The sequence below is a fragment of the Parasteatoda tepidariorum genome, chromosome 2 (assembly GCF_982258835.1).
Source record: "Parasteatoda tepidariorum strain Cologne lab strain chromosome 2, Ptep-v5.0, whole genome shotgun sequence".
NCBI classification, from domain to species: Eukaryota; Metazoa; Arthropoda; class Arachnida; order Araneae; family Theridiidae; genus Parasteatoda; species Parasteatoda tepidariorum.
In genome coordinates, this window is record NC_141756.1 from 21,798,776 (window position 1) to 21,811,004 (window position 12,229).

At 27.1% G+C, this 12,229-nt stretch overlaps 1 protein-coding gene across 2 annotated transcripts in view; it reads left to right on the top strand.

Moving 5' to 3' along the window:
* HPS1 (Hermansky-Pudlak syndrome 1 protein) overlaps positions 1-12,229 on the top strand; it is a 28,247-nt gene that overhangs the window by 8,164 nt on the left and 7,854 nt on the right. For both annotated transcript variants that reach the window (XM_043045215.3, XM_071177242.2), the window contains exons 6-14: positions 233-356; positions 1,850-1,913; positions 2,500-2,519; positions 3,170-3,295; positions 5,540-5,695; positions 7,135-7,250; positions 7,327-7,536; positions 9,116-9,242; positions 11,773-11,889. In XM_043045215.3, the coding sequence (XP_042901149.2) occupies positions 233-356; positions 1,850-1,913; positions 2,500-2,519; positions 3,170-3,295; positions 5,540-5,695; positions 7,135-7,250; positions 7,327-7,536; positions 9,116-9,242; positions 11,773-11,889 (1,060 nt within the window). The remainder of the gene's footprint in view (positions 1-232; positions 357-1,849; positions 1,914-2,499; positions 2,520-3,169; positions 3,296-5,539; positions 5,696-7,134; positions 7,251-7,326; positions 7,537-9,115; positions 9,243-11,772; positions 11,890-12,229) is intronic.

Here is a 12,229-nt window from a genome sequence, read left to right on the forward strand (position 1 = left end):
AACTCATTCATGTTAAAATTTTTGTGAAGAAATATGTTGTGATTGAAGAATTTCATTAAAAGAGTTATTTTTGCTCAGTTATTATAGTGTAGTACAGCATACCAACTGTATAATCAATTCATGCTATTATAAGTAAAGTAAATTTGTTTCTATAAATTTTGTAATATTTTTTGACAAACTTTTTTACCCTAATTATTTTTTTAGAAAATTTAACTTCTTGTTATGTTTACAGCCGAAATTCAGGACACTTGTCTAAAGAGATACTTTTGTTTTTAATTCTTATTGTACAAGTATTGAAAACCCCAACAACTACATCAAAGTCTGAAGAAATAGAAAACCCACTGTCTGATGATGAGGTATTATTTAAAATGATTGAATGGAATTTTAGATTTTTACTTGTTCTATTCCCATGATCAATGTATCTTTTTTTTCTCTCCTTTTCGCTTTCAATGCATTTTTCTTCCCTGTGGATTTTTTATTGAATATTTTTGTCATCTTGCTCTATAACATTCAACGTATCAATTCATCCACTACTCAGTTTGTAACTAGAAAGTATTGGATTATGTGGCACATGACCATTTTACTATACCTTGTAGACGCTTTCAGCGTGCAAGTTATTTGAAGCAAAGTGATCATTCTTAATCACCATTATGTTGTTATGACCATTAATTTTTGGTAAAGAGATTTTTTTTTGTATACCACCTCTGCCAGTTGTTTTGGAAGATATTTTTAAACTCTAAAGAACTGAACTTACAGCTTGAAGCATATTTTTCCATTTTATCATTAATTAGTAATTAATTCTCCTTTCTAGATTTGCTTGCTTAAAATACTTGCTAATTTAAGTTTTTTTTATGAATAAATATGTGATAAAATCTTTTTGTTGTTGTTTTGTTACAAGTTCATTTATTTAAAGTTGATTGTGATACATATCTGGGCTTCAAAGTCAATATTAACAAAATTAATATTAACAGATGTATAACACATCTGAAATACGGAAGAGAGTCATCACTGTTAACAGATGCTTTTAGCGATTAAGGAAGTATTTGAAATCGAACTTAATTAAAAGAAAAACTAAACTGTTAATTAGACCTATTATTATTATTAGTCTTAGACCTATTCTCACCTACTCAGAAACTTGGCAATTATTCAAAACAATGAAAGTGCTCTTGGAAGCTTAGAGTGGCAGATATTAAGAACTGTTGTTGGCATAAGCTGATGGGGTTCAGTATGACGCTCTAATCTATAACTTTACTGTCATCAACCACATAAAAATACAAAGAATTAAATGGGCTGGCCACGTTATTAGAATGAATATGGAATGATTAACCCAAAAATATTTTGGCCTAGTCCACTGGAATAAGAGCTAATGGCCGATCCAACCTCTGACAAATTTACTGCCTAGAAAGAGATTTTGTCATCCTGAGAGTGAATAATGGGAAGACCATGGACAACAGAAAAGAGATGCTAGAAGAAAATTCTAGAAAAGGCTGGAAGAAAATTCTTGAGAAGGCTAGGACCCACCTTAGGCTGTCATGCTATGGAAGAAGAAGTTTACATTATAAAATTTGCATTAAGCTCTGTAAATGAATGTGTATATTTTTCTCTAGCATACTTTTAATATCTTTTTAAATAAAAATTAGGTTCTTAATTCAGTGCAATTTATTATATAATTATATTAATTGTCCTGGCAGTATATTATTTACCTTTGTATATTTTGAATCCGGAAGAAACTTTTTTCTTAATTTTTTTTTCATTGACAAATCGAAATTATTTTCGATATAAAATTAAAATATGTGTTTTTATATTTTTGTTGAATTATTTTGTAATCATTTTAATGTTTTTTTTCTAGTTTTTTATCCCAATATCTAATGTAACCAAAGCAGCTTTACTCAATGAAGAAAATCAAACAAAAAGTAATGTTTCTTTTTTATATACTTATATACTCTTAAGTTCTGGTTAATGAAATTTTTAAATATCAAAACTATACTATGTTAACTAGTTTGTTGTAACTTAAATATATATTAATAAAACCTTTACCAGAGTAGCCATATCTGAGAAAAATTTAAAAATTGGTAGCAAAAGGTTGAGGAAACAAAATGTTTTAACTAATTATTATCCACCAAAAATAATTGTAAATTAAATACCTTGTTACTGCTGACAGACTGATTACCTAAAATTGAATTGAAGTTAAAGCTTATAAAATTTATAATAAACTTATAAAATTTGTCATTGCATTTTAAATTTTTCCAGAATGTTGATACCTAGTTTTATTTTTTTCAGATAAATACTCAATGAATTGTAACTAAAGAACAAATTTTGTTTTTCATAAAATCTTGTAGTCCTAAAAATTTTGAAAGCTCTTATAATAAAATTATATTTTATAACAAAAGGTTGAAATATAAACTAATTTGATTCATTAATTCATTGATTTTTTAAAATTTTCTTTCATATTAAATACAATTCTAAAAATCTAAATTGAATATTTTATTTTTATTTCAGAATCATCCGGTTTCAAAGAAGTAAGTGAAATGTTAATATTAAATCATTTTATTTATTGAATCAAGTATCACTTTAATTCTTGTTTTATAATTTACTTAATTTTTTATAAGATTTTTTGTGTGCTAAAATGCTATAGTTTATGGTTTGAAGAACATCTTTTAAGTATGCTTTCTATGAAATTACATGCAAAAACATTCTTGTCTGAGTAAACATATTTTTTTTCGTAGATTAGCGATCTTGATTCTCAAAATATGGGAGGTACTGTTATTTTCACTTTTTAAATTTTTTTATTTATATTTTTGAATTTATATTTTGAAAACTGCGAATAAAAAATTCTTGTACGTATTCAAGAAACTTGGTTATCCTATTACAGCAAAAATTAGATGTTAATAATCATTAATTATTATCAGTTTAATAATATTCATCGTTATGAACAATCTATTTATTAATAGTAAAATACAGAATTTGGACGAAATCACTGATAACGGGTCTTGATAAATTGAAATTAGTTTCTAAAAAAATTGAAAAATACTGATTTTATTTTTTTATTTTATTTATAATGTCAGTAGGTTATGACATTAGATTAATAGCTATTTAGGTGATAATGATTTTTTTTTACTCATTGCATACCCTGTTAAATTTTTCAAAATTTTTTTAAAATATTTTTTAGGAAGAGAGTAAAGTTGGTTCCCACAGTTTACTGATCTATTTAAAGTCACGAGCTGGCCTACTTGTGCCCCATATTCTCTACATAATTGAAGTCACAAACAGAATCACCCTTACAATTCTGTATGAGGTAATATATTTTTTTTTTTGGCATATGTTTTCATTAAGATTAAAGTATATAATTTTAAAATAATTTTTTACTAGAAATCCTTAATAACTTTGTAAGGTCTGTTAATAAAATATTTACTGGGTTTTGTTTTAAAAAACTATGTGAGTAGAAGATTTATATGATTTTCTGCATTTTGTTTAGAAAATTAAGTTATTTATTCTGATGTTTCAAAATTAAATACAAAGTTTGTTAAAAGATGGCACTGCTGGGCAGAAGGGAAAGATTTTTTCATTTTCTGTGTTTTGTTTTGAAAACCAATGAATTTATTCTTATCAAGTTTCACAATTACTTCTAAAGTCTAGCAACAGATGGTGCTGCAAAGTAAGTAAGTAAAAAAAAAAAAAAAAAAATGTTTTCAGAACTAATTTTGACTTGGGGAAGATAAATTATTGTAATTTGTTATTGGAAAATCACAAATTTTACATTTTTCCTTAATTAATTTTTCATCACTTTTGAAAAACCTATAAATCAAAAATATAAATAGATTAACTTTATAAATAGAATCACTCTCACAGTTTTGTAAGAGTTTGTAAATGTTTACATTAGTTTATCATGTGTTTTTCTGTACATTAGAATTTTATTATAGTAATACAGCATTCTGCAACATTATTATTTCTATCCAAATATAATTAGTTTATAAATTTCACATCGATTGTTTATTTTATTTTATGTGTACATTCTATTTTATATGTTTTAATAAAATTTTTTTAATTCTTTAATATTTTACTATTAAAATTCTTTAATGCTTTATCGCTGAAAATCTATAGCTTCATTCATTATATTACACTAAAAGCTGGATTACTCAAAGTTACTGTTTCCTTTTAATTCTATGTGAAGTATTTTGGGCATTTTTTTCTAGATTTATTCTGTTAAATTTATTAAATTTAATGTTTTTATTTTGAAGGAAAAAGTTAGGTATGGTTTTCTGTTATAAATATTTTGATAAAAAGAAGCAAAAAAGTGGTTTTTAAATACTTTTATAGTTATTGTTGTCGTAGGCCATTAAAGCAAGGGGTGCAATTGTTCTTGTTTTCAACTGGCGCCATCTATAACCAAAAATTCGACTTCTGCCACACCCATACGTCACATCCACTTATCGGGTGAACCCATTCATACACAGATCATAATTTTGACCTGATCCAGAGAATGAGAGAACCTCCATTTCAGTACCCCCAGTAAAGTATTACTTGTTATGGGAACATTGTGGACATTGTGAGCCGACAGATTTAACATGCTCCAGTCACGATTTACTAGATAGGGCGACTTTGGCCGGCTGGATAATACATTTATAGTAGTCATCACATATATCTTGTATTTGATAGATAACAAAACTTCTTATGCGCAAGTTACAATGCTCTATAGACTATAAACTTCATTATCAATTTGTCTTTTACTAATATTTAAATGTATGTGCTCTATGTCAGGAAACAACTCAATATTTAATAAATTTCTTTTTAATTAGAAATAAGTACAATAATTTTTCAATATATATTGAAACATATTGAACATATATTGAACATATGCATTTCATATTTTATTGTTTCTGTTTTGAAATTTTTTTTTCTTTTTACTTAATGATTGATTTTTGAAATTATGAATATCTTAAAATCTTTGATGTCTTATTAATAAACTAAAGCTTTAATACCTGGAATGGATATGAATTTTTGTATAATTTTGGCTTGGAAAACTTATAAAAACAGCACCATTGGCAAAGAAACACACTTTTTCAAGAGTGTTGAGTGTTCTTGCCAAATTCTAATATTTTTTCTGAAATATTTTACGAATTGTTTTTAAAAAAATTTTTGAACCCAGTGCTTTCTAAGTTTTTGGTTATTCACAATTGTCATGCCACATAATCAATAACTAGTTATCTTTTCATTTTGTGAGGTAGCGAAGTTAAATGTTAGACGAGCTTGCAATTAAAATGTAAATATTTGCTTCAATTTTATCAATAAAATCTGAACAAACATCAGTTTTGAAGTAGGCTCGTCCTTTTCCAAGCAGGGCTCATTACATAACAGACCTGCTTTTCGGTTACGAATAGCATAGTTCGGTTTCAAATAAAATAGTTAAAGTGTCACTACCCTATTCCAGTCATCTATTCTATTGAAAAAATTTCAAATTATTTGAAAAATCTACTTATGTTTGTTGATATAACATAACTTTAGTGTAAATGATATAAAAGAGTCGATTTGTATTCTATAGTTTACTGCACAAGGAGTCCTATCTGGGAATATAGCTTCACTTATTAAGCAGTTAAATAATTTACTATATCATCCTCTTCAACGCCATCCTATGGGCAATTTTGTAGATCTTGAAAGAGACTTCAAAAAATTGACTGATATGCTTTGGAAAATGAAAGTATGTGATTTCATTTTATTATTAATTATATTTTGATTTTATAGCAAACTTCTTTTATTTTCTCTGCTAACTTAAATTTTTCCTTTTTTTATTTTATTTTATAACCAGCATTTTATAACCTGATCAAACTCTGAATTTACGACTATAATGTTCAATTCTGTAGCTTTGTAATTTTGAACCCAACCCAGAAGACAAGGGAACTCCTGGTTCAAGAATTACTTCAACTAACCTTCATGGAAGGCTTTTTTATGGAACTAACCTGCATTTGCGTTACATTGTGAGGGAAACCATAAAAACTTCTCATGGTTAACAAGACAGCAAGGGGATTCTAATTCCTGATTGGTATACTACCACAAATATTTTACATTCAGCACTGTGGTTGGTGCTAGATGGAAGCAAAATTCATATCAACCAGCCACCGCTGGGATTTGAATATGGGGCACCTCATTGTGAGGTGAACACTCGAATCTCCTCTGAGCCTCTGCGGCTTTTCTTTTTTTGGGGGGGGGGGGGGAAACATGAGGTACATGCGAGAAAGCTAGTTTTCTGTTCATCATAATAAATTTAAAAATTTTTAGTCAAATTTTTAAAATTAATAATGAAAATTGTTAACGAGTAATCTTTTTGTTTTCTTAATATAAGGAATGGAAGTTTTAGTTAAACTAGAATTGTAAATAATTTGAAAAATAAGTGTAGTTATATCACATCCTCTCATGGTACACTATTGCATCTGAAGATAAATCTCTCTCTGTATATATATATATATATATATATATATATATATCTTTAGCTACGATAATGTACTGATATGCTACTGATATGGTACTGATATGATATTACATAAATATCTATATATCTTTTTTTAATTCTAGGCAAAGAATATAATTAAATTTTAAATGCTAGTTGTTGAAAATTTTTTAAAATTATTAATGAGTCGTGATAGCTCAGGGGGTAGAGTGTTCACCTCCTAATGAGGTGATGCAGGTTTGAATTCTCGGTTGCTGATTGATACCAATTATGCTTACGGCTCACAACCACTACACTGCTGATGTAAAGTATCCTCAGTGGTAGACAGATCATGGTTTAGAATACCTTTGTCACCTTCTTAACCATGGGAAGGTTTCATGGTTTTCCTCTTCATGTAACGCAAATGTGGGTTAGTTTTATGAAAAGGACCTCTACAGTGACTAGTTTGTTCCAATGCTTGATCCATGAGTTCCCTTGTTTTATGGCTTGAATTCAAAACTAGAAGGTTACAGAGTTGAACATAGAATTGGGTCATAGAAACTCAGAATTGGGTCAGCTGTTCAACGATGGTTATCAAATAAAATAGCATTGGTTGCAGGTTTACTCTGTATAAGTTTTTTTTTACTTCCATAACTTTAAATGTTATAATTTTAGTATTTTTCGGTTTTACTTAATAAATTTTTGTCATTTAGGCCCCCGTTGATAGGGAAAGACATGTTAGAAGGTTAATAACAAAATGGGACCAATTAAAGCAATCTGACCTTGAAGAATTCTTCAAAAACCCCAAAAACAAGATTACAAATCCAAGGTAGATGATTTTAGCTCCACAATAACTTTTAGATATCACTCTATTCAGGATTTATTTTATAATAATTGTGTTGCAGATTGGAATCTGGACTCTCTTCATGTTGTGAACTGCTCATGACGGTCTTTGAGGATATCATTGCCCGACCCTGCCTTCAATATGAGCAAAAGTCCCACTTGCCAGATCACCAAGAAATATTTAAAGTGATTCAGAAGCTCAGTGTTAAACGCCTCAGCGATGTTGCCGATTTTCTTGAAGTTAAATCAGTGCAGAACATCACTATGGCATCATATCCTTTTATTTTAATTTTATTTAATAAAATGGTGTTTTAAAAGTTTAAATTATGGACTCTTTTAAATCGTTTGTTAATGCAATCCAGTGTGTTTTAAAAAATAGTCTTTTAAAAAGACTAGAAAAATCCACCCTCATGCTTGCTCCACTTACCAACCCGTGTGGTTGTTTCTCAATCATCTTTATTTTTATTCATTTAAAAATGTTTTATTTATTCATTATAATATTATGTAAGAACATTTTGTTGATAGATGTTAATCCTGGAAAAATGAAGGATGTCCTGAATTTGAAAAATAATCAACTGTAATTTAAAAAAAAAAAAAATACTCAAACTTAAGAATACAGAATGTGGGCCACAATATGAAGCAGTAAATGAAAAGTTATTTTACTTTTGAACAATATAAATGATAATCTTATATTATATAACTGTTCTAATTCGAGGCTGTTTTATTCCATTTGAGTTTTTCATGTTTTTAAAAATTTCGATATTAATGTTAAGATTTATATTTGGCAACATTTTAAACTCTCAATTTTATTATTATTATTTTTATTTATTCAGTGTTTTTGTTACTTTTGAGCCAATTTATAAAATAAGGATCTCAAGAGAGATTATTTTTTTCTACAAGAATAATTAGTCACTCATCAAAACTGAAAAAAATTGTGGGTTAAAAATTTTAAATTGCTATAATTTTCATTGCAGGGTGATCCGTTTGTTTTTCCCTCTGTATATTCAATATATATTTGTTTTATTATAAACATTCAGAAATTTTTATTAAAACTTACACTTCTAAGTATAAACCATAAAATGTAATATAATGGAGAACATAGACAAACAAGTAGAAGTTATTGAGATATAATTATTTGAAATATACAAATACTTAACTTTGGCTCTTTAAAAACTTGAAACTTTTGGCATATTTAAAAGCGAGACGTCTTTTAGATTCTCTTCTATTAGAAGATTCAAATGATACATCAACGATAGAATCTATGAATATGCCGCATTTTACTTTTCTCTTTACAAAAACTGACCTTGGTATTATCAAATCTTAATTCACTTTTTTTTCATTTTTTGATAAATAAATATTTGTTGCCATCTTTGCAAATTAAATTTTGATACTTCAGAGTGGCCACAACTGGAAAAATTCGGGAATTTTTATGACTCTGGAAAAATCAGGGAAATGTCAAAGAAATTAACTAAAATTTCCTAAAATCCTGTGAAAATTAATCAATTTGAGTTTTAGGTTTCTAAAAGTTCAATATTTAAAAAGAAAAATTTGTCTTTTTAGACAAAACTGTTTTATTTTCAACTTTAATAGCAAATACGTTAGTGTTTTGTTACATATTTTATGCATAAAAATACGACATAACTGCACAATTAATAACTAAATTTGTGCCAGTGATTACAAAATCAGCGAAATTAGACGATATCAGGGAATTTGTTTGTGTTTACCCTGTAGCTTTCACTTTTGATCAAGATCCTCAAATGTATGCATTAATGTAAGTGATTAGAGAACACTCTGCAGTTGATTTGAATATGAATTTCTAATGAGTTGTATTGAATTCCTTAATTGTGTCAAATATATTACAGACTATCCTGGTCTTATTCATTTTATTTACATAGACAGAAACTGTGATTGCATGATTGCTCCCATTATTACTTTGAAGAAAACTCATCTGAATGGTACACCCTCACTCAAGTTAAAAGTAATTCACTACCATAAATAGTAATTTGTAGTAACTAAATTTTTATTGTATACAAAAAAGTGTTTTCAATTACCACACATCTCTAATTATGGGTGAATATAGTTAAATTCTTAATATATTAAGTTTAGTCTAGAAAACTTCATGAATTATAATAATCCTATAGTTAAAGTTATATTAGTTTATCTGTTATTACCATTGATAACTTATTGATTGACTATTGAAGAAAAGTATCGAACAAATTATTTTGTCATCATATATACATATTCAGTTTAGTCTAGCAAATTTCATGAATTATAATAATCTTATAGTTAAAGTTATATTAGTTTATCTGTTATTAGCATTGATAACTTATTGATTAACTATTAAAGAAAAGTATCAAACAAATTATTTTGTCATCTAACACTTTTTCTTTTTTATTCAGTTTTTAATTATACATTAAAATGCAAATAAACTCGAATAATGAATGAAAATGTTTTTTTTTTGTTTTTTTTTTATTATACATTTAATTGTTCCCAAACACAATGCTAAATGGAACTGTTAAATAAAATTTTTTGTTTGCTTCATAAATTTAAATTTTAATTATTTTAATTACATTAAAATGCAAATAAACTCGAATAATGAATGAAAATGTTTTTTTTTATTATACATTTAATTGTTCCCAAACACAATACTAAATAGAACTGTTAAATAAAATTTTTTGTTTGCTTCATAAATTTAAATTTAAATTATTTTAAAATTAACATTCAATATCGAGTTGCTTTTTCATCGTTATTGTCAAACTGTTATAACTGGTATTTTCCTTCTGGGCTCGGGTATAGTATCATTTTACTATTTAAATAACACATTCTATTTTATTTAACTTGTTTTAGATTATGAATCTAAACAATACATCTATTCAAAATAATGTATTCAATAATCTATTCAATCAAGGGCGCCGGCAGCGGGGTGCATTTGCACCGCCCTGACTTTTTTTTTAAACAATTAAAGAGATACAGAAAAGCAATTTTGTTATAAAATATTTTTATTCAAAAACAAATAATTAAGTAATTATTGATACATAACAATTAAAAAATTGTTTAATCAAACAAGAATTGTAATCTTCTTGTTTGCTGTCCAAATCTGTTTATAACTTTTTCAATGAATTCTGAGTCATCTTTGATTCTTTTCTTATGCACACTGAGCATGTAAAAACTTGGCAGATATCTAAGCTATATTTTTAAATTTCATTTAATAAAATATAAATAATATTATATTTTCTATTACTTATTTAGTTTAATAAAGGTGTATAACACAAACTGACTTCTCATAACTAAAACTTCATCAGGACAATAAATACCAATGTAAAGCGTGCGCAAACACATTAGTATACGAAACTACTGTTTGTCGTTATTTGTGTTTCAAAGTCAGTAGCTATGCTTGCGTCATCAATTCAGTTTCTCGTGAATTTGCAAGTACAAGAAATTCATATTTTTTTTTTAATCATCTTGTTAACAATGAAGAAATGTATCTCAAAAAAAAATTTAACAGATGAAAGTATATGCTATAACAAAACAAAATGTAATAACAGAAAATTTAAATTTTTTTTTTTTTGGGGGGGGGGGTAGTTTGTTAGAGGGTTGCGCACCCCCTTTTATATTATTCTGCGGGCTCCCTTGTATTCAATATAAACTATTAAAATGATATCAATTATTTAAGTTTTGTTTTTTATAAAATTCTTGAAATACATCTGAAATGTAAATAAAGGAATATTTATACAGTACAGAACCCGTTATCCGGAAATCAGAAAACCGGAGCAAAATTCGATAAATTTTCTCGCCATTTTAAAAAAATTTTTTTTTTTCCTCGTAAGATTTTACGATTTTTCTTTCTTTTTTTAAAGATGTTTACCTTACCATCATTTTGGAAATAATCATTAGTGTATTACTTCATCGTTTTTTCTTATTTTTAAGATTATTTCCAATTTTTTTTTTTAAAGTTAGGTTTAACAATAAAAAAACGGCTTTTTGTAGCGATTCAGAAAACCGGAAAAATCAGTTATCCGGAATAGCGATGGTCCCGACTGTTTCGGATAATCGGTTCCCTACTGTATTTTCAGATTAAGAATGATGGGGAATTATTATCTGATATAAATAGAATTGGGTGAAGCATAAGAAAAATAAAAAAAAACGTTGGAAGTCCCTATTTTAAAACATCTTAAGATATAAACAAGTATGATAAGCACTACTTAAACAATGACAATTTAAATGACAAAATCTAACATTTGACTGAAACTGATTCCATAGTAAAAATTTAATCATCTGACAAAATTTTTCCTTATTGCCCAAAGTATGATATGTGATGTAATTTTTGTAAGTTAAAAAATTTATATATTTATGAATTGAAAAGTTTTTTGTTGTTTTTAGTAACATAAGTACTTAACAACTTGTGCATGAAATACTGTTTTTGAATAGTCTTTCCTATTTTGAATTTTAATATCAAAAATGATCATTTAGTAATATGAATTACTTAAAATAAACCAAATACGTTTTAGATATGGAAGATGGTGTCTACTGGGCGAAAGTACATAGATGGTGCTGAGAATTTTTGTTGTCTTTGGAAAGATGGAGATCTGAACTTTTTCTACCATGTTTGGTTTGAAGACTCAACGGTATAGAAATATTTCTTTTCATGCTTTAAATTATGGGTGCTAAACATTTTACAGTCAGGGGCCTCACAATAAATTCAGGAAAACTTATTGGCCACTCCTAATAACAATATATAGCAACTAGATTCATTAGCAGTAAGAAAATAATAGTTGATTTCACTGCTGGTTACCAAATTTTATGATTTCTAATATGTTGGTATTTTGTTAAAAATTGAATTAGCATATCTGTATCAACAACAAAATACAGAAGATGTATATAATGTAATTCTATGAACTGCGATTATCCATTAACCACCTTTGTGGGTGTAAACAATGAATAAACATTTTCTATTTTATGATTATA